This window comes from Gallinula chloropus, assembly GCF_964237585.1.
Source record: "Gallinula chloropus genome assembly, chromosome: 5".
NCBI classification, from domain to species: Eukaryota; Metazoa; Chordata; class Aves; order Gruiformes; family Rallidae; genus Gallinula; species Gallinula chloropus.
Window position 1 is genome coordinate 62,827,876 of NC_140090.1, and position 23,367 is coordinate 62,851,242.

At 38.0% G+C, this 23,367-nt stretch overlaps 1 protein-coding gene across 1 annotated transcript in view; it reads right to left on the minus strand.

Annotated features, from left to right (window-relative positions):
- Positions 1 to 2,912: 2,912 nt before the first annotated feature.
- ERCC6 (ERCC excision repair 6, chromatin remodeling factor) overlaps positions 2,913 to 23,367 on the minus strand; it is a gene marked incomplete at its 5' end in the record, with an annotated part of 41,307 nt that continues 20,852 nt past the window's right edge. The window contains 14 exons of the mRNA XM_084264693.1: positions 2,913 to 3,465; positions 3,893 to 3,968; positions 4,262 to 4,463; positions 5,042 to 5,773; positions 5,862 to 6,007; positions 7,780 to 7,874; positions 8,739 to 8,858; positions 9,255 to 9,365; positions 10,075 to 10,293; positions 10,964 to 11,059; positions 12,434 to 12,550; positions 13,820 to 13,996; positions 14,448 to 14,618; positions 21,564 to 21,699. Coding sequence (XP_084120819.1) covers positions 3,055 to 3,465; positions 3,893 to 3,968; positions 4,262 to 4,463; positions 5,042 to 5,773; positions 5,862 to 6,007; positions 7,780 to 7,874; positions 8,739 to 8,858; positions 9,255 to 9,365; positions 10,075 to 10,293; positions 10,964 to 11,059; positions 12,434 to 12,550; positions 13,820 to 13,996; positions 14,448 to 14,618; positions 21,564 to 21,699 — 2,809 coding nt within the window. The 3' untranslated portion in view covers positions 2,913 to 3,054. The remainder of the gene's footprint in view (positions 3,466 to 3,892; positions 3,969 to 4,261; positions 4,464 to 5,041; positions 5,774 to 5,861; positions 6,008 to 7,779; positions 7,875 to 8,738; positions 8,859 to 9,254; positions 9,366 to 10,074; positions 10,294 to 10,963; positions 11,060 to 12,433; positions 12,551 to 13,819; positions 13,997 to 14,447; positions 14,619 to 21,563; positions 21,700 to 23,367) is intronic.

Consider the following 23,367-nt stretch of genomic DNA (forward strand, 5'->3'; position numbering starts at 1 on the left):
CAACACATCCTGTGTAAACAGTTGGCAAAAGATAACGCTAATGATGATTGCCCCAGGATAATAGAAGCTTTACCCGGCGATCCCTCATAGAGGAAATGGTGACTGCCTGTTCAAAGATCGGCACTGTAGAGCATAAAATGGCCGCTCTAGCTGCCGTGCTGAGAAGTAAATCGGGACCGAGATGTTATGGGTGCAGGCAGGAGGGACATATGATAGCCAACTGCCCAGTAAAAGTGCCCAAGGCGAACGGGGCTGGCGCTGCTGCAGAACTGTAAAACACTGTGGAAGGTCGGGGCACTTTGCGAAACAGTGCAGGTCAGAACTCCATGTGAATGGACAGCCCTTGCAGGAAAAATGTCAGGAAAAGCGCAAAGGGCCGCACCCAGACACAAGTACCTTCAAACAACCCCTTCTTGCGAACACAGCAGCACAACCCATGCGCCCATCTTACAGGAAAAATCAGTGGATCTGCCAGCATGGATGTATTCACGGCCAACACGGTAACCATACTGAATTGCGATGTTAACAAGGTTCCCCTTGACACTTGGGGGCCAACAGGGAGAGGACTGAGTGCTTTGCTTATCAGAAGATCCAGTAGTACTATTAATCACATTTTTATGCATACAGGAGTCACTGACACTGACTATATAGGACAAATTTGTGCAATGGTTTCCACCCTTCACCTGCCAGTAACCATCCCAAAAGGTTCATGTATTGCTCGGCTTACTCCCTTCGAGTTGTGTTCCCCAAACAGAGTCACTGGAGCATCAAGATGGAGGATTTGGGTCGACCAGACGTTCTCATGTTTCCTGGTTGCAGCAGGTGACCAGTCAGCAGCCCCAGCTGTCCTGCATACTTGTGAACAGAAACCACTAACCGCTGTCCATTTGAGTCCAGGGCCTTTTGGACACTGGAGCAGACCTAACTGTTACTTCACACCTTACCTGGCCCAGTGTGTGGCTGCTTGTAAATGTGGGTGTTGGGGTGGTTGGCCTGGGGGGGACAGCACAAGGCAGGATGTCAGCCAAGCCAATTCTCATCGCTAAATCTGAGGGCTGAGCAGCTACAGTCTGCCCATATGTGATATGTGCCTCCAGACCTTACGGGGCAGAGATTGTTTCTCACAATGGGGAGTAAAAACAACAGATTTTTGACAGGGGACACTGTGTTGCAGGGCGTTAAACAGCCTTGCGGGAAAAGATGACTAATGGGAAAGGTGAAAACCCTTCAGCCTACAGCATTCTTATGTGTTGTTTGGTTAATACTACAAAAAGTCTGTGCAGGTGCAATAAAGCATTCTGGAGCATTCTTAGATACATGGGTCACTGAGGGGTGTGTTGTGTCCATCTCTACAACAACACAATCCAGAGTAGAATTGCCATATGAATTCAAACTCGCTGTGTGAATTCAAAGAGTAAACTTGCTGCAGGTAGTAGCAATTCATGGCATCAACTGGGAGAGTAAAGTTGTGCCAACAAATCAGTATTTTTGATGCAGTTTGTAATTGCTGCCTAGGTACTTAATTTCATTTTTCAGGAGAAAGAAGGAATGTCATAACTATAAATTGGATGAGAAAAAGCTATGTCTGGAAAAGGTGTAACAGTGTCACCCTCAAATGCTTTTTGCATATCTCTACAGATCCTTTAGCACTGAGCAAAAACAAGAGAAAAAGGCACTGGGATTATCTTAAAGGCTTTCAGAGAACAGGGTAACAATTTGTATTCTTGCTTCCCTGTTCATCTTTCAATATTTGTACTTTGACCTGAAGTAAACTATATACCATAAAGAAGTAGCTCAGCCTCCCTTTTTCTCAGTAGCTTAGGCATAGGAAGAACATTAGGCATATTTAATTATTCCTAGTTTAAGCTATACAGTAGTTTAATGTTGCTGCAATAACGTGGCTTTCTTAAGATTTGTTAATTTTTTTCCCCATGCTCAAGATCCCAAGGTACTAGTGTGCTACATAAGGAAGACAGACCAAATGTACTCCTCAGGTTTGCTACAACAATCCCTCCTTAGAAGAAATTGTAATTGATCTTACTGTCAGGATGATTTGAGATTTTTCCCTATCTACAGAATGTGAATATCCTATGACTTTTGTATATGCTCCAATTTTGTTTCTGGTCAAAAGTCATAGTATTTAGTAAAATACAGTAAAGCCATTCCCCCTCTGGCCAACTAACAACTCAGCCTTTGTCAAGGTACAAAAATACAAAAATTTTAAGTACTAACAGGAAACCAGAAAGTTTGACATAAATTACAGTGAGATCCCTGAGCATTTGATGGGACTTCACTCATCAGTCCACAACAAATGGTTGCTGTCACTTCAGTGCCAACAAACACTGTACCAAGCAATTTCCAGTGGAGTATGAACCTGTAACCAAATTAATAAACAGGTTTTCCTTAATACAGTAAGTTTTCCATAATAACTGTCAAACATCTCAATATCCTGCCAGGCCATCATTTTTTTTTTTTTTGTGATTAAACCTCTGTGCCAGTAAAATTAATTCCCAGGTTAATCAGTGATGTAAGTTCAAATGCATGTGCTAGATGCTAGCAACAATCAAAGCACCATCAGTGAAACAAAACTGTCACTACTGCTGAAAGAGTCATACAAGAGTTTTGATGCGCTTGTCAAACAAGTTAATCTCCGTGCTGACAACTTTTGGGGTTTTTTTTATGGTACATTGTGCCCCATGACCGTTCAAGTTATATACAGAAAATTGAGGAAGTTGTTCCTGGTATTTCACAGAAATCCAAGTCAAGTCTTATAACCCATGGCAACATCCATGGTTCAGTCTTATTGCAGTAAAAAGTCAGTATGTAGTCTTAGTCCCATTTATATTAAGATTTCTTTTAAAGAAAAGGTGCAAGTATTTTGTATTGTTTCATCTATGAGGTAGATGGTACTTTCCTATATAAATAGCGTAAATCAGAAATTAAGTTAGGTCTGAGTCTGCACCACTGATGGCTCAAAAGTTTGTCTTTTAATACAAAGAAGTCTTTGAAAAGAGATTGATGGCAAAGGAAGACACCTGTCTGCTCATCCAAGGGTCACAAGAATTCTGGCTTCAGTTTCCAGACACCTTCACCACTTGGTCTTCTATGGAAGGTGCAGACACGTCGGAGGAGTTCTCTGAAGATGTAGGACTGTGTCACAGGCAGTTTGGACTCAAATTTGTTCAGTAGTTCCCGAGTGGTAGCCTCACCTTCCCTCTGGGCCTGGAACGCTATGAAGTCACGCACATCCACGAGCAGTTCTTCATGTTCTGTTGACACTGGGGAAGATGCCTGCTGATGATTTTCATCTCCCCCATTCTCTGCGTGTAAACGACGCTCGTTTCTTGACCTCATTGTAGCTAATAAAGACGCAGAGTATACTGCCCTGGATGATGATTCTCCAGATCTTCCATCAGAGTGCCCATTGGAATTACACTTTACATATTTCTTTATTGTACCTGCATCCTGCAAATAGACAGACAGACTGTGAAGAAGCTACATTTTGAGATGCACAGAATCTATTAAAATCTGCCTTGTGTTTAGACTTCAACAGCAAACATGAACATTAAGAAAGTAGTCATCTGGAGTACACAATAAAAAGGTAGTATGTCCTGGTTTAACTTTAATGCTTAGGAAAAGAAAGAAAAGTATTGCTCATCTTGAGACAGATAATCAGACCACATTACAATCTGTGGCTGCTATATCAAATTAGACTTCATCAAAATGCTGTATCAAAACATGAAAAATAAAATCTATGTTTTCTAGAATACAACATAATCATATAACAAATGGGTACAAGTCATGTACAGTGTAAATCAGATTAGTAGCATAAACCAGAACACTTCACATAGTATCAGCTATTAAAAGAGAAATGTTAGCTTGTGTCTCTTACCTTGCATTTTGCATGTGATGCATCAGTGGAATGTGAAGGATGCAGTGCAACAGTTCTTTTCCTACCAAAACGATTCCTAAAAACCCACAAAAAGAATTAAGTCCATAAAACAACCTTCTCAAAATTAAGCTTTTTTTTTTTTTTGCGAAGGACACTGACTAGGTTTGCCTTCTCAAGAGTCTCCTGCAAAAACCTCTCCCCTCTACTCTGCAATACTAATGATTTATTTGTACTTCAGAATGGACTTCCCGAGCTTGTAATAAGCCTTCATTAATTATTTTTTATACCAAGTAGAGGGAAAAAGAAGTAATATAAATCTATGGCATCCTAAAGAATTCTATTTTCAGAAGAGCAGAGAACTCAACTTACCCTATTCCTGACTGTGCCCCTGAAAGACCACTCATGCCTGTCCAGGTTGGCACACCAGAAGCAGCTCCTAAACACTGCCGTCGAGAGTTTTTTAAGGCTTTTAAGGCATTCTGTGCTACTCTGTTGGCTTCTGCTTCCAGCAGCACATGATCTGCACTGGTAGCTTCCATAATGACATCATGTTTCATAACACTGTGTATCCCTAAAAACCAGACAACACAAGAAAAGGTTAAGGTTGTAAAATTCAATATTCACCATTTAAGTGAATGCCACAATTACATTTTTCCTTTTTCAGGTTCATAATATTCAGTGCTTCAGTATAGCCATTTCTATTAAGAGAACCCCCTTCTATCCATTAAGGAATCAATTTCACAGCAAACCTCTTCTGGTGTGCTGATGAGGTCATTATTTACAACAGACTTGGCAATTAGGTGGGTGAATTGATAATTTCCATTGTTACAGACAGGACAGACAGAAGTGAAACCCTTGTGTAAATGAAGATTAGTTACATCCTTATTTCCATAAGAAACACTGTATTACTCTTTTATCTAAAAGTGTTACTGGAAGGCTGCAGATCTCTCTGAAATATTTGTGCCAAGGTAATTAGCACATTCATAACCAGAGCATTCAACAAACACTTGAATGTTTCACTACAGTAACCAAATAAACACGTTTTATATTGTAGCACTAACCAGAGTAAAAGAACTGCTCGTTCCCTCACTTGCTTAAGTTTTAAGTTTAAATAGTCTTGACACAGTTGACTTGTGTAACAATGGTTACCTGATCTTTTGAAAAGTTTCTCCAAGACGTAATCATCATTTTTCTTTGTGACTTCTTCCTCCTCTTCAGCGTGCTCCCTCCTGAACTGCTTTTGTTTCACTAGATGAGGAATGCGCTGTCCTTCAAATCTGGCATCTTTGTGATGTTTCTTCTTAGACTTAACTTTGTGGCTCTCACGTGACAGCATGTCCTGTTCCACCCTGTGCTTGGTTTTTGAGGTACGTTTGCAGTGAGTATTCTCTAATTGCTCTTTTTCAGCTTTAGCAACCTGCTTTTCCCAATTGGCGCCACATGCAATGCTAAGATCTTCCTCGGCATGTGCATTAGCTGCTTTGTGTACTTCATCAGGCACCGTGGTGTGCAGACGTACGGCACTCTCCAACGACCCTGGCTCACCGGATAACGACTGGGACGCAGATTTGTCACCTCCTCCCAAGCTTTCCTCCTTGCTTTTATGCAATAAATTTAGATCAGTGGCATCTTGTGCGTTACCTTTTGCATAGCTGTTCCGGCAAAAGGCTTCCATATTTCCTTCAGTTTTCTTGCTTATCTCTATTGCTTTAGAAGAAGAATGTGTCATGCAGGTAGTTGAGTAGGAATTGGATGATTTGCTGTACTTTGGTGAGCTGCTTTCTGTAGGATGGTGAACACCTTTAGAAGTGTCACTATCAGGTGGCTTTTCAAGTTTCCGCTTCAACTGGCGTTTTGGGATTTGAACTTCTGAACCAGTATCTGAGGGATGAAGGAAATTAGCATCCATTTGTCAAACATAACAAACTTTTTTTGTTTGTTTTAAACAAATATGAAAAAAAAAATGTACCTGCAAAAATTGCACTTGTTTCTGTCCCCTGAGATACATCTGGGTCATTCAGAGTAAAAAGTTCATAAAGGTCATTTGCTTTGAAAAAGCGTCTCTGCTTAGGGTCTTTCAGCACTCTGTCTGTTAAAAACTGTTTGAAGATTTGCCTGAAACAGGAAAAAAAAAGCACTTTGTGCATGAAACAATGACTAGCTATGTTTTAAGTACTGAATACAATACTTAAAACTGTATAAGCATAAATGTTACCCCACAGAACAATTAAGCAGTGGGAAGATGATGTTAAGTTTCCAAAAGACAATCTTGAGTTAGTAACTTTCAAACAACTGACTAAATTGTTAAATGCAAGGATTTATTGTTTTGCAACAAACCCCTTAACAACAGGTAACCACCATTCTGAAGTTTCCTATGAGGCATCCCTTAACTAAGCAATAAATAACTTCACAGCTAGAGTTCTTTTTGTCCATTAAAACTGACGAGCTTGCATATATTACAATAAAACTTTCAGAAAGCTACTGAAAGAACAAGAGGAGCCTGTTGAAATGACATTGTATTATTTGGGTGGAGGAATCAAAAGCAGCAGAGTAGCTCAAGTCAGCTGGTGATGAATGGATGACAACCACTGCAAAGGGAAATCAGAATTGTGGTTAAGAGGAAGGAAAAGAAGACCCCATCTGCAGAGGATTGGAAGGAACAAGTTTGAGGAAGAAGAAGCTGCAAAATAGTCTTGTAGTGTTGCTAAATCTATTACTATTCTGTATTTGTACTACATAGTTTTTAATTGCAAATTCTAGGCACTGTTTTCCTGTGCAACAAAGACATCCCTAAATAAAGCCAGAAATCAGTTCTCAAGAAGTGAGATACTGGCATTAAGCAGGGAAACTTTTTATATACAACTAGCAAAAACTAAGTTTAAACGTAAGTGCCAGTTACTGTAGTACATCCATCAGAAAACTAAAAGTCTTTAAGACATAACAGCTTCAGAGCTTCCTGTAAGGATGATCACATATTTGCAGGGAAGAAAACACAGGCAAGATAAATGACAACTGAAGTTAAAAGTCCACTGCAGTGTCTGCAAATAAACTAATTTCTGATGGCTGACCTGACCCTTAGAGCCCACTTCCTTGATGTGGTCAGTGTTCACACCGAGTATACCAGAGGGAGGCAAGCCAACCAACATCGGATACTGTGTTAAAAAGGCACTCAGCAAGTGGGGTATTTCATTATTTAGAGCTTTTCATTCACCTGCACTTTCAAAGAGGGTATTCCAGTTCTAATACCTAGACAGGGGATTCCCAAGTACGTTCATTTAGGACTCGTGTGAGTGAAGCTAACTACTGAGAAAGCTGAACAGGGAAGCAAAACAAAAAGATTTAATCAGTTTTGAAATACAGGCTTTAATAACTACATTTTGGAATAAATAATGTGAATATGACTGGCTGATCTTGGGATTTGAATCTCTTGCTTTGGAATGATTTGGGAATAAAAATCAAATTGGGCTTGCAGGGTAGTAAGTGGATATGTGCTGTTGATTTTTGTTTCAGATTTGTTGAATCTCACATTCCCAGTAAGGGGCTCATTTTTTCCCTCTCAGTGCCTCATACTCTCTCATTTACATTGAATTGTCAATGTGCTGGACATAGCTAGTGGAACAGACTGGTAAGGTGTACTTAGCATGTGGGCCTTGGAGCGAGAGAGAGAGCCGCACAGCCCTGCAGGAGGGGAGTCAGTATTAGGAGACAGTTCACTTCTCAGCAGAAATTTTTAAAAGCTTTCCATGATGTGCCCATCATGACCAAGACTGGGGATTACAAGCCACATGTGCACGTGCACAGCTGCATCCCTGTTACACCACACCTTAGATTCACTACAAACATTTTCTTAAGCATATGTCTGTATCCAAGAAATTGTTCTGACTGACCTGTGGTATATCTTCTCTTCAATTGTACCTGCAGTGAGAAGCCTATACACAGTCACCTGTTTCTTTTGGCCTATTCTCCAAGCACGTTCACGAGCCTGGAACAGAAAGTTTTGTTACCAGATGGTTAGCCTCTTAGACATGTGTTTGTCAGAGAACTATAGATACTGCTGTTTCAAACCTAGTTTGGACATTTAACAAATAGTTCAAGAAGTTACATAGCTGTAGTATTTCTACAGCATTAGGGCAACTAACTCAGCAGGAAAGGAAAATAATTTAGAAAGATTTGTTTGTAAAAAGACAAGTCTCCAATTGTACCAAGAAATCTATGCAAAAAAAATACATCTCCAGATGTCACACTGCACACTTAGATCTGAGAGCTATGTAGGATTTCCATCAAATTTTTTCCTCTCAAACATGTACACCCCGTATACTGCTAAGGGATCTGATAAACCAGTCTCATCACACCACCAGACAAAGAACAACTTCTTTAAAGTTTAACAGCAGCTTCTGAAGACATAGTTACATATCATTATTTAGTGACAAAGCCAATTTAAGCAATGCTTGTTGTCTTTTTCTTACCCTGCATGGCCACCATGATCAGTCATGCCTGTTCAAGAGCTTGCACAACTGTTGAGAAACATCTAGTTCGTTTATTTGTTAAAAAAACCCCAGCCATTTCAACTGTTTGGCTGCACTCTAAACAGACAATATGAATCGACAATATTGAAGAGTGATAAGGTGTAACAGTGTAAAGGGGATGTCATGGGAACCACTTAAATTGGCTTTGCCACAAGAGTAACCATAAAGTAGAACTGCACCCTAAGTGACCATTGCTGAGAACAGCAAGTTAGGGAAAAGCAACATGGTGCTTTAACACTAGTTTGAAAAGATAAATGTCATACCGCCTTCAGTTTTATTTCAACTCAGCTTGTACACAGAATGCAATGAATCAAACTCACCTGTGTGTCTGTAGTGGGATTCCAGTCAGGATCATAAATAATAACCCGGTCAGCACCAGTCAAGTTAACTCCAATGCCACCAACACGAGTTGTCAGAAGAAAAATAAATATGGATTTGTCCTATAACATAAGGGAGAATTCACTGATGCAAAATTATCCAAGATTCATTTTTTTTTCCATTTCCTGGATTCTTTTATTATCAGAAAGAATACATTTCCTTGGTTTTTTAATCTCTTTTGACAAATAAAAGTAGTTTGGCCTAAATTTAATTCAGTGTTGTCCAATAAAATTTCTTTTGCCCCTTTTCAATTACTTTTCTTCTTAGCAGAAAACACAACTCAAATATGAATATTTTTTTTTTTTACCCCCCCTCAAAGAAAGCTGGTTTATTTGGCTGAATTCCCCAGTTTTGTGTCTCAAACCTGAAGTAGCATATTTAAAAACAGACCAAAAAGGAATGCAGAAATTCAACCATACTCACTAATAGGCATTATTATGGGGGATGAAACATCTCACCTCATTATATTTTGTTATAAGGGGCTGTCTGGAAGCTATTGCTGTTGTGCCATCCATCCTGAGGTAAGAATAGTTTCTGTTTCTTACAAAGACTTCAAGTATCTGCAGCATCTGTTGTAATGGAAAAAAGAATTAATGAAGACTAAGCAACTGTCTGATGAAGTCGTAACAATTCCTGGTACTAGCTGCAGTGCCAATCAAACAAACAAGATGACAATCAAAAACTTGTGACAGAAAATTCGTTAGCTTATGTAATCATAGGAAAAAAAAATTCATTGCTGAATGCAGGAGTAAAATGTCTGTACTTGATTTAGGAAGTTCAGAGCCACAGTAAATGGTGTAGCATTCTAGGGAATCCACAGAAGCAAGACAAAATTGTTAATACATAAGGAAACAAAATGATGGTCACTGTCTCCACTACTGGCCGAAGCACACAATTCTGAGTGCAAATGCACTAAACAAAGAAAACCTGACTACCAATTCAACCCTGGAACCACTGAAACAGTAGGGACAATAAACACATCATCACTGCTTCTGCCTGGTATGGGTACAACTGATAGAAACTTTGACCCAGTATACAGAATTTAGGCAAAATTGTCACAACACTGTCATTCCAGTAAAGCTTACTGAGCTTGAGAACTGGTCTCCAATTCTTCCGAAGACATTAGTGAAGAAGATATGAAAATGACTAAGATGTTAATTTTCTGAGAATGACACTACAAAACATGGTTTTAAATTACACCTGTTGGGACACACACACACACAGACACTTTCTCAACTTTAGTAGCAACTAAAACTAAAACCAGTTATCTCATCTTACCTGTCTTGACTGAGTAAAAAACAACACTCTGTGACCTTGCTTGTGCCATATTTTCAGCAATGATTCTACCACTATCATTTTTCCAGAACGTTTCCAATATCCAAGCTTATTTGCTTCCTCCATTTCATCATTTGGCACACCCTTCAAACTCTTGGGAACACCAGAGAATAAGTCAGGGTGGTTGCAAATCTTCCTCAAAGCTACTAGTCCTGGGAAAATCTAAAGAATATAAAAGAAAAAAAAGTATTGACAATTATTAACTGTAAATAATAATAAGCTAAAATGCGAGTGAAAAATGTGCTCTGCATGCATAGAGAAGTCAAATGGACCAGATATGTGTAATGTTGGGAGTCACAGGGAACAGCAGGCATTTGAAACTGTATTTCAATTACTGCTGTCATCCTGGCCCAGGAATTTCAACATTTGCATTGTGAGGATGGAGACAAGATGCTGAAGTGACCAGTCAGACAATAACAATGTTTGCAAGACTTTGAAATTATCAACTGTTGCATCACAAAGTTATTATGCCTAAGCTGTACTCCAAGGACAAATTACCCTTTTCCTTTGCTTCACTTTTGCAATTGGTTACAAAGCATGCATAGTTACTACAGCAGGTCACCCAACAAGCCATAATTTCTTCCCAAGATGACAAACATATTGTGAAGCCCATTCCATTCCCACTTTTACTTGGTCATGTCACTACACGGGGATAACTAACTCTACAAATTCCACGAAACATCTCTCAGGAAAAAGCAGACATCCACAAACACAGAACTCAGTGTGTCTGCTTCTCCTCTTTCTCAGAATTCAGATAGAAGAAAGCAAATGTCAGTCTATGACTTTATCCATCAATCTCTACCACCTGCCATTAACTCTGACTAATGCCAACCTGCATGTCTCCATTGAGAATTTGGGAAACTTCTTTTGAGTTGATGAAATTTTGATAGACATTGCGCTGCTCATCCGTCAGACGGCAAAAGAGAACCTACCAAAACAAACAAACAAACTGCTCAGGCCCAACCTAGAGTCTCCAAATAGAGTAAATTTTAAAATTCTACAGTGTGTTACAATGAAGATTCACAGTATTTCAGTATGCCACACACCTAGGTGAAATTTCTAAGTGTATAGGAATCATTAGAAATAACTCCCCCTTTAAACTTTTAAGAGAATGAACACAATTATTATGATGGGTTTCATGAGTTTTTCTGTGCCCTTTCCCAGTTGAGACTTTTTCCCCTTCAAATTGCTTGTTTCCAAAGTGCTGCCATTTTCCAGTTTTAATGAGGTAATTGTGCAATGTTAGCATTCTCCCAAAGCTGTTTATAGTAAATGCTTTCCACTGTGTGTCTGTTAGGTTCTTTACAACTTGGAAATTCTTAGCACCTCATGTAAAAACTAGGTTAGCATGTGTCATTTGTTCTGTCTTTGAATGTGAGCATAAAAGGATTTTTCAGATGGTCTGATGGGCTAAAATGGAACAAAAAGTCACTTCCTCGCATCCCGCAAGGTACCCAACATTCTGCCACAAGGTAAACTTAGGTAGTGCTCTGTGATTCACAAGTACAAAAATTGAATTTGCTTCATCTGTTTATGATTGCATTCTCTAGACTAAATAGACCAGACTGTTTAAAGTATACTGAAATTCAAAATTTGATTTAAGAAAATTAGACTGCACAGCAGAAATTGATTATAGCCTACTCATTTATTATGTACTTTCAGTACTGCCTTACAAAGACTAGCATATCTACTGTTCTTTTAGAGGGAGGACAAAAAAGCTTGAAGCACTGAAACTTGAGTGGCAGAAGAATCCAATAATTACAACAAGTATTTGTAGGAATTTCAGTCTTATTTACTTTGAATCAAAATGCTTCCTGAAAAATATCCCATCTCTTTGTAGAGCAAACACAATTCAGCTCAAAAGGCTAGTATTTTGGAAATATTTTTAGAATGCACAGGCCCAGTTAGCTTGCAGTAAAAACAACTGCCATCAAGTATTTCTCTACTATTTATTGTCCAAATTAACCTTTATACAACAGGAAACAATGTAAAAGCATCCAAGAGATGCACACTGGAAATACCCCACAGACAACTCATTTGTATGCTCTTTGTGACCTTGGACAGACTGGACTGCGCTGCATATATACTTTGTTTTTCAGATGAGACTGTACTTGTATAGACCCATGACCATGTAATACTAAGAAAACAAGTGAAAAGAACAAGCAACTTGAAAGCTCTACGTCTTATCTTTAGTTAAAATAGCATCTGATCTGCTATTAGCACAAATTAATTCCAAATGTCAATGAAAAATGGGATTTTGGGGAGAAAGATGGCTCAGATTTAGTAATAAAGACAAGCAAACCTGTTCATTTTTATCCGGGAGTGAAACACTCATTTTGACATCAGCCTTCATTCTTCGCAGCAAGTAGGGGTTTATGGTGTCCCTTAGCACACAGGCACATTTGTATGCAGTTTTTACCTGAAGGCAGAAGAAAAAGCAGGAGTTGTATCATTAGTAATAGGGAAATCCGGATAAAATCAGATCATTTACAATTTATGGGGATCTACAATTCCATATTCAGCACAACATGAGTTGCAATAAAATTAATTCAGTGTTATTGTTGCTAGCATAACTAAGTCTTCCTCCGATACCACTAGTTTATCTTTCCTAATTTAGTGGGATTTAAAAGAGACAAGAAATGAGAAAAACCAATCGAAGTGGTGAGCATCAACTTCCACGGAACCAAAATCTACAGGAAAAACTGCTAATATATATACTGAAGATCAAAAAGAAGCTGGCAGCAATGGTGGTTACTAGACAATAAGTGAAGATTAGTAACTGCTAGAGACTATTAAAAAAATCGGTACAAGAAAATCCCCCTGATCACTGAAGCAAAAGGTCACTCTGTCCTTAAATGGAGCATATGGTTCTATAATGGGTAATGGATGTGTGAGATGGGTATTAACTGTACATAATGGCTAAGAATACTTTCATTTCTCTTAAAGCAAAAAAAAAAAGTAATAAATTATTGATATTAACTGTCCAATTTAGTAAATTACTAGGCTTTAGACAAGGGAAGTACTTTAACAAAAGGAAAATAAAACTTTAGGAATACGTGTGCAAAACATTAAAAAAAATTTAAAGGATACAAATTTACTAGCTTTTGTATGAAATGTGGCCTGCAGATTCTTATGCAGACAATTTATTAGCTAATTTGAAAACGTTTAGCAAGTCAAACACTTGCTACCACAACTACAAAGATTAATAGACATGCTTATTAAAAATATTCCAAATAATTTTTACTTTAAAAAATAAAGTTTATCTACTTTCATACTTTCAATACCTATTACAGCTTTTTTAGAAATGAAAATTATTTTCAGCTTGGATTTAAGGATTTGTCTATTGCATAATTTGCTGAAGCTTGATATGAAACAGGAAAGTTCTATTTAAATACATCAAAATCTGAGATTAGTCACCTCCCACCTCAACTTGCTTATCTTTATCTCAAAGATTATTTCTAAGGTTTACACTTTAGGCCTTCTGACAAGAAAACTTTGTGTATAAGCTACATCCTGGTATAAATTGTCTCATTTACTTGAATAATTCTTTTCACATACGCAGTAAAACACACATGCAACTCTCTTTTGGGTTGGTGTCTAAAATCTACAGCATAAGGTATATTTAAAGTCAGTTTTCAAACAACATAATTGTTTCCTTTAGGCGATGTGATACTTCTGATGCATTTACCTGGACAGAAGAGGCATTGGAATAGCCTCCCAGCGTTATTGGAACAGAAAACTGCTCCATGAACACAGGCAGTGTTCCTAATTTCCCTGGGAATACAAAGTCAAAGAGGGACCAAAGCTCCTTGAGATTATTTTGGATGGGAGAGCCAGACAGGATGATTCGATGGGATGTGCGGAGCTATTAATAAAAAAGACAAAACCAAAACAAAGTTATTTCCATGGTTCATAGTAAATGAACCTCTTGCCTCAAGGATATTCAATTTCACCACCAATGAATTCTCGTTTTAAAACATGTGGCCTCATATTCCTGAAATAAACAGCTTTCTGCAATATATTTTCCATACACTGTTAGCAGAAAGTGAACACCAGCAATCTGACATTTATCCCTATGGTAAATTACTACATAATTTAACATTTATGATTCCCCCCAACTGTAGTATTGTAAATTTACTGATACAAACTCATTCAAAATGTTAAGTGAATTAAATAGTGACCATTGTGATTTAGGCTTTTATTCTTTATTAATGGTCAAACAAGTCTTCTTAAGAAAATGTAATACAGGTTTTATTAGATTTTGAAACCTCCTCCCTCAGCCCTTTAAAATCTTTCATTGATCTTTATTAAAGTACCTGCTTGCATGCGAGCGTGATTGCGGCACATGGATTTCGGATTTTGTGACCCTCATCCAGAATCACATAATGCCAGTCATAGCAGAGGATGTTATCCTGCATCAGTCGCATGTATGAATAAGATGTGATTAAAATTCCATGGCATGAAGCAATTTCACGGATTAGTTTCACCTAAAAGCAAAAAGGTGCACGTTGTTAGTAACAGTGAGACAGAGAATTCAGACCTACTCAACTACAGACTTGCCGTCCAAAGTATGTATAGAAAGTAGATATGTAAGTTACTGTGCAAAGAAAGTAAGTATAAGCAAGGCTTAAATAATATGCTTCTTAGCTCATCTGTAAAAGAATGAAACTGTGGGAATTTTTGTTTGTTTCTTTTTAAAGGTAAATATCTGAAAAATACGAACATGAAATTTGAGTAAAGAAACTAGTTTCAAATTCTCCTACACTCACCTCACAAACCCGGCTTTGTGCACTTGATACAAGAATTAGAAAGTTAAAGGAAAATGAAAGAAGTGAAAAACAAAAAAACAAGCACAAGAATCTGGTTAATCCTAAATTCTGTCCAATCTCTCTCATTAAGAGGATTAATATATTGGATATTAATCTTCAAATTCTTTGCTTCTTTTGTAAGGTCTAGTCTTCCCCTAAATTTTACTAGCCTTTATAGCTGTAAATTATGTATGACAGGGACAGTCTGCATCACTGTCCACAGCATTCACAATTCATCTTTCTTGCATTTACCCTCCGTGTACAAATCTAAAGGATGATGGGCTGTGAGGCAATTCTGGATCCAACAAACATACCGGATTTAAAAGACAAAAAAAAAGTAGAACCACCACTGAATATCCTAAAGGAAAGACAAACCTCTTATTACTACAAGTGCATTTTAACACCCCCACAACATAACAAAATCAACAAAAAGGAAAAAAAAATCCATCTCAGACTCAGATGATGTTAAGTCCCTAAACAACAAATTTTGCAATAAGAGATCAAAGACGTAACCCAAGATTTGAAAAGAAATTCTGTTTAACTATTAAAGAATTTCTACTTTCTGATTATCATCTCCTGATAAAACCATGACACATTATTTAATGTTGACTCGTAATTCTCAAGAGAAAAATATAACCTTTAGAGCAATTTGTATTACAGAGAGAGTAGGATTTCTAGGCAGGTATGGAGATCTAAAGCTTAGTTCTACCTGGTACATTGCCTATAGCGTGTACATGTCCCAGATTCTCAGCAATGTCTTCTCATAGAATATTGTAGACATCTCTACCCAAACACTTAAAAGATAAATCATCTCGGGCGATTTCAAATTAAAAGCTTGTAAAATATGTAACCTCTCCTAGTTTTTGCAATTAATAGGGTATGTCTGCAATTAGCCTGACTTACAGAATGCTACACTGTTGTCATTAAAAGATGTTTTGTGAAAGTGCTGCTGTTATTATGGAGGCTCAAGAGACCAATCCCTCCTAGAGGGCAAACAGTGGACTAGTAGAAAACAACTGCCATAAATCACATTGTCAGGTAGCAGAGAGAACAGAAGTGAAACACAGGCACATGAAGGCCATTCACTGTAAACATACCACAGCAGAATCCTAGTCAGGATTTACTGAACCTGTAATTAATTAAAGTTTCCTTCAAGCTAAATTTTTAATAAACAAGGATTTGTGCTGACAATGAAGAAATACAACACAATTTTATCAACTCACACTACAACACATTAACTCTCATTTTAATGCATTGGCCACTTTCTCAGAGGTTGCCTCCACTTATTTGCTGCTCTTGAAAAATATTTTAAAATATGATAATGTCGTAGCTTTGCATGATTGGGTTCTGGTGGAGGTGGGGGTGCTGCAGGGGTGGCTTCTGCAAGAATCAGCCAGAAGCAATCTGCAGGCCTGACAGAGCAAATACCAGCTGGCTCATGGCCGAAGTCATTGTTGATCAAGGCTGAGCCCATCAGCAGTGGTCACAGCACCTCTGGTAATCACATTTAGGAGAAAAAAATCCCGCAAGCAGCTGCTTTTTGCCACCAGAGAAGGGAGAGAGAAGATGTAAGAAACTGTGCAGAGACCAAGGCCAGGGAAGGGGCTGAGGAGGAGGCACCCCTGGTGACTGAAACCCCCGCTTCCCCAGTCCCTGCCTCTCCCTGTGCCTCAATGCGGGGGGAAGGAGAGAGTGAAATCATGACTGAAGTGAAGTCTGCTAAGAAGAGGGGGGTGGAGGGGGTGCTTTAAGATCTGGTCGCACTTCTGATTACGCGATTCTGGTGTCACTGTGTGTGCAGTGTAGCGTAATACATTAGATACTTTGCTTTCCTTTATTCTGTATTGAGTCTATTTTGCCCATGATGCTGTTGTGGAATGATCTCTCCCTGTCCTTATCTGGACTCATTAAGCCTCTCAATATGTATTTTCTCCCTTGTCCAGCTGAAAAGGGGAGTGATAGAGTGACTTTGGTGGGCATCTGGTGTCCAGCCAGGGCTAAACCACCACAGATAACAGATCTAATATTGGATACACACTGATTTGATGCTGTGGCATTTCAGAATTGATGCTATTTTATCACGTGTTCTTTAACTCACACTTTCTGTTTGGGTAGATTCAGGCCTGTTCAATTCCCTCCACCTCAGGACATACACTTCAATGACAGTATTTCATGGCGTGAACTGGTAAACTTAGAAAAAAATCAGCTCAAGAGAGACAAATCCTACTAATATCAAAATATTACAGAACAGTTATGTAGCTCTGAATTTTGGAATTCTGGCCTTTAAAAGAGAATAGAGGATCATGTAAGTAGATTAAAGCTAAACTTTTAGTTCTGTTCATCACAGTATTTCAGGCCTTTACAATTCAAGGCCTTTACAATTCTTCTAACTTAGGGTGGTAGAATCACAGGATGTCTTAGGTTGGAAGGGACTTTTAAAGGTCATGTAGTCCAACCCCCCACTACAGTAAGCAGGGGTAAATTGACTGTGTTGCCTTGTCTTATCTGGAACACATGCAATATACAAAGAATGGAAGATTTTTGGCAAGCACCATTTCTTAAGCCTAAAACTATTATGATTTATACTAAGGACACACCTCTAAGCAAATGTTTTTTTTCTGGTTGGTAACTGGCCATAGCTAAAAGTGTGTTTCTGAATCTACAAAAACAGGACAACTTTTTTGACAGCTTATTTTAAAATAAGGCTTGTTTCTTTAAGCGAAGTCTTAAAATATTTAAGAAGACCTGATCTCTTATGTAATATTATGTATAAAAACCAGTAATTTTCTTAAACAGGAATGTGTATGTTAAGACTGAATTTAAAGGATTCATTATAACTGTGAAATTATCTTAACATATAGATACCTTTAAGGCAAGTGTGAATTTACAAAGATAATATTTAGTAACACAACCATGTATCACTTGTGAATCAGAAATGCATTCTTCAGCAGGCTTATCACTATCTCAAACACCAACCATTAAGCCCAGAAATCCATAAATTCAACCTATAAAACATCCTTATTATTTTCCTACCCCCAAAGAAAACAATCTAAATGGCACCATGAAGAGGCTTCAAAAGAACACATTACAATGTTTAATAATGTAAAAGTTGCAATAAAGAGCTAAAGCACTTTACATATTTAGCAAGAATGTTACTTCTTTTGTCATGATATGAAGTTCATCTGAGCTTATTCAGAAATAGAGCCTTTGGCTAAAATAGAGGCTCTATATGCCATCATGCCAATAACTGTAACCTCTTCATCTTATTTTCTTTACATGTAGATTGCATACTCTCCTGTGAGAGTAGAAGGTCTAAGATCTTCAAGTGTGCAAAGTCACCTTCAAATAGATGGTTCCACAAGTGCCAAGTATCAGGAAGTGACAAGTGCTTTTGAAGGCTGCACTGTGCATCCAGCATTTGACCAGAATAAGGAAATGTAAAGTTATGGCTTTACAAATGGTATGTGATTGCCACCAGAAAGAATTGTTAAGCTCAGTGACACCTGTCCTAAAGATCAAGAAGTTAAAATTTCAGCCTTGATCTTAAACAACACAGCCTCCTTTCACACGTTAAACCAAGATAACCAATATTCATCTTGCCTCTAACATTCTATGATTTACAAATGTTCATGTGCCATTAGAAGTTCGGAAACAGGACAAGCTCTTTGTACAGAAAGCTTTTTTCCTATACTTACAGAGCTCTCCTTTCCTTATCTTTGGTTCTGTATTATAAATAAACCAGTATTTATTATACACGATATTAATTTATTTTCTCTCATCCTTAGAGGTCTCAGAGCAGTTAATGTTTGCAAGGTACCTGAAGCTACATCAGATTTGAGTGTAAACCATAGTAGTAAGTTAATAGCGTAAGACAGCACTACAGGACACATTTAGCCACAAATGCTGTACCTTGTTCAAACTGAAAGCTGACTTCACAGGGGAAGACTACTACTTAAATCTGTTTCTTCCTACTGTTTCCAACTTAAGCACACTTATCATAGAGGAATGATGTGGTCTTCTGTGATCACAAATAATGGTAATAAAAAAAGCAAGTTTTATGTGTCATCCAAACACTTTAAACTAGCTCCAATGGTTTAGAAACCTATCCAACTTGTTATTGTGTCTTCCTCCTATCATCTGAATCACCAATCTGCCTTCCCTGTAGGTAATGTTCAGTTCCCCAATCCTGTCTCCTTGCAAGTTAGCTGTTCAGCACAAAATTCTCTCACTTTACTTAGTGATAAACCATGATATATTAACAGAACAGCAGGCAAATCCTGGAATTATCAGTTTAACTTCTAACAGGTCTGTGCAACATTGAGCCCACAGGTGCAGAGTGACTTGGCTTTTGGCCATGTAAAATTATCTGAACCAAAGATGACGTGTATGTCCTTACACAGTCTAACCACAATTTAAGTTTATGCCTGATGCCAAAGCATAGGGACAGAATGAATGAACCTGGATGAGTGTTATGAAGTCAACACATGCAAAAGCAGTCTCCTATAATGCCAAAGGTTATCCAGAAAATGGAATAGTGCTGATCTGGTCTCATGACAAACATATTCATAGAGAGAACATATATTGAAAATACATTCAGGCAGAAGTATCACCTGGCCTTCAATTATGCAATATATTTCCAAGTGTACAAGTGTTCTTTATGCTAATAAATTTATAGCAAAACTTTCTTGCAGTGTAAGAACAACAAGAATGGGACAGTAGGTTTTTTGGGGGTTTTAGTTGTTGTTTTGTTTTAATTTGCTTTAATCATAAGCTTGGTCTTTTCTGGGGCATCAAGGAAGAACATGTGCATGAAGTGAAGTAACACTTGATTAAAGCATACTGATGCAGCTCTTGGAAGATGAGGCATTAGAGCAGAATTCGAGAACTGAACCCATTGAAAGTGATCATATGGTAACCAATTTCCCTCATTTTAAGTCATTGAGCAGGCACTTCTAACAGAACAACTGGAAGGGAAGTTCTGAAAACCTGACTGTTTCTGCAGAGGAAAAAATTTGAGCCAGGTCTGTCAAGTGCATTAATTAACAATACCCCAAAATAAGCACATACAATTTAATTTAGGAAGACATGCAAGCATGTTATTGAGGTCAACAGACTTTTAGGACTTGAAAACATACCAAGTTAATTGAACAACAGGAAGCTATTAGCACATTAGAGTGTGCTATTCCTTTTTTGCCATGTACTGTAACTGCATCAATTACCTCAGAATACATTTAATCAAGTGCAATTAAGCACCATATCATTTTAATGTTATTACAAGAAATTCAATAAATATTTTAAGAGAAATTTAAAATGCTTTACTGAATCCTGAAAATCCATTTATGCACGAGGCCAATGAAAAACAGAACCCCCTACGTTCTCCTTGTTTTGTTCTTACAAGGCACCAAGGATTGAAACTTTGGACAAGTCAGGCTTGTCAACTTAAGAAATGGAATAAGAACATGCGTATTAAGAGACTGGCTAAGAATATTAGAAGACAGAAAAGGCACTGCTAGAAAAACAAAAAGACAACAAAGTAACACAGTCATTAAAGAAAATGAGACTAGGCAATTGCCACAGTTTTGCCCCAGAGAGGAGCTGAGCACCACAGCTTGCTTTCCCTCAAACAAGGGGAAAAATGTGGGTGAAGGAAAAAAAGTAAAGACAGGCAAACCTCATGGGTTGGGATAAGGACAATTTACTGGGACAGCAAAAGGAGGAACAAATAACAACAGGACTTTATAGCACAATAGTATAAAACTGGTGATTCACAATACAGTTTCTCCCTTAACCACACAACTCAGACTGCACAGCTCAGCCTTCCCAAAGCCACACCATCCCCAAACTGTGCATCCTGGAGCTGTGCACTCCTCCCCCACCAGCCCCCCTTTATGCTGAGCATGACATCATGGTATGGAATACCTACCCCCTTTGGTTAGTTTGGGTCACCTGTCCTGGCTGTGTGCCCTCTCAGCTTCCTGGGTGCCCCCTATGTTCTCCTTAGCAGGGCAGCATGTAAAGCTGAGAAGTCCTTGACTGCTTGGCAACAACTAAAAACATCCGTGTGTTATCAACATTGCTCTCATCCTAAATCCCAAACACAGCACAACAGCAGCTACTAGAAAGAAAATTAACTCCCTCTCTGCCAAAACCAGGACAGTGATACCAAATGACATACTGAGTTACTAAAGAGACATTGCCACTGCAAGCAGAGCCTATTAGATCAATGACACAAAATGATGCACAAAAGCGGAAGGAAAGAATTCACTGGTACTTAAAGTATGAACTGGTGACAGGCAGTACAGCAACGAACTTCTACCATGGACTAACAGAATAAACAAAGCTCAAGCAAGAAAACTGTTACTATGTTTAATTTGTTTAGGCAATGCTTGTCTATATCATAATATAAACATACTCTGTCACCTCCTTTTTGTCCAATTTCCTAACAAATCTGTACAAGACAGTAAAATTTTTGTTCATTTCGAACAATTGGACAAAGAGCGCAAGTTTGAACAGGAACAGTCAGGAACAAGGGATATATACATTTCTTTTTGTTAGCACAAAGACCCCCCAAACCGAAAGCAAAAAAATAGCTTCTGGAATTACAAAATCTGTGTCAACCATTACCTTTTTATTGGAAGAAGAACCAGTTTCATGGAGAATGGCGACTCTAAATGGAGGCCACCAAGTGTGGAATTCTTTGACCCACTGATGCATCACAGTAGTTGGACAAACAATCAGTGTTGGACCCAATCCCTTGTATCTAAAATAAAGAATTCAAGAAAAACCCCTTTAACATGAAATCCATACTCTATACTAAAACAACACACTTTCTAGTTCAAGTGGAATATGAGAGCTATGGAAATTAATTGGCCATTTGTTTTTTTGGAAGTCCGTTTTTTAAAGGAAGATGAAAGAGGTACTGCTCTAAGAACCTATCCACTGAACAGTTAATGGACACATCTATCAAGATAAACACAGAAATAGAATAGCTCCAAACAATAAGGCGTAAGGGAACTTCGTCCTGTGGTACAAACCAGGTTTGGCTGATTGCCGTTTCTAGAAGAGAAATCATTAACAAACAAATATTTTATTACTTCTATTAAAAAGAATGTGTAGCTAGAGTCTCACAAATGGACTTAAACAGTGTTGTGTGTTGGTAGTATACAGTGCTGTTATCACTATAATTTACAGATAAGACAAGGACTCTAAAGAAGCAAAATATATCATCCATGGAAGTTGAGGTTTGAGCTGGGCTTAAACTGCCTTGTAAAACTCTGATTCATAATCATATGATTGTTTCTAAGAATTACTGAGGACATCTGAAACAGTCTTTCTGTATATTAAGAGTTCAGAGCTACTCTTAAGGTTAAAACAAGAAAAATCTTTTGCAAGACAGACAAATAAGAAACATTACCATACCAACAACCATACAGAAAATATGCCAAGTGCTGGTTACTAGCAGTTATTTTTCAAATATATTTGTTCTTTAAACAAAAAAATGTGACTTTGCAAACAAAGGCAATAGCTACAGTTGCCACATACTGATCTGTGTCTGGTCAACTATGTAATATTCAAGTGGTAATAAGCAGTTCAAGAGACAACAGTATACATTCAAGATCCATCTGTATAGCAATAAATAAGGATTTCCCAGACACCAGCAATACCCTGCTTAAAATATGTGTTAATGCCTTCAGAAACTGTTGACATTGAGAAATAATATTCTTTATTAAAAGCTTATATATATGCAGAATGACAATCTGGATGTTGCTTATATCTATTATGAAAAAAAATACTGTAACAACCTTGCATAGTCTAATTAAAAATATCCCAGCAATCTAAGGGGAAGTTAGAAGTTGGAGACATAAAAAGTAGCTTCAGCTACACTAGAAATCGAAACAACCACTCTTAAAAATCTATAGGAAAAAAGACAACTTTTCCAGAACACATTAGTTTCTCATTCTTCATTGATAGTAACAAGTTTCCTCTGTTTATTCCCCTGGTCTATATTAAAGAAGCTCATGTGCTGGGTTTTTCAGGTTTGTTCCCCCCAACCCTCCCCTCAGTTTACACAAAGAGTTCACACTTCCTTCGATCAATTTTCAGAAAATCCACTCCCCCTCCACTCCGTTGTGTGAAACCTTTCCTGTGTCTAGTCTGGCTCTAACCACTTTCCACCAGCCAACATTTTATTCTTCTCTTGAGAGCTATTATTTATTTATATAAAAGTCTCATCTAGCTTGTTCCAGTCCGTGCTATTTCACAAAACTAAACAGCCACGTACTTCTGCTTGCTAAACTTAGGTCTCCTTTATTCTTCCCAATCACTGCAACAGATTTGCTCTGCTGCCCATCCTATTTATGTTTGCTTTCCTTGAAGGAGGTGACAGTAATAATGTTACAAACCAGAGTCTTACTGATGCCTTGTGCCA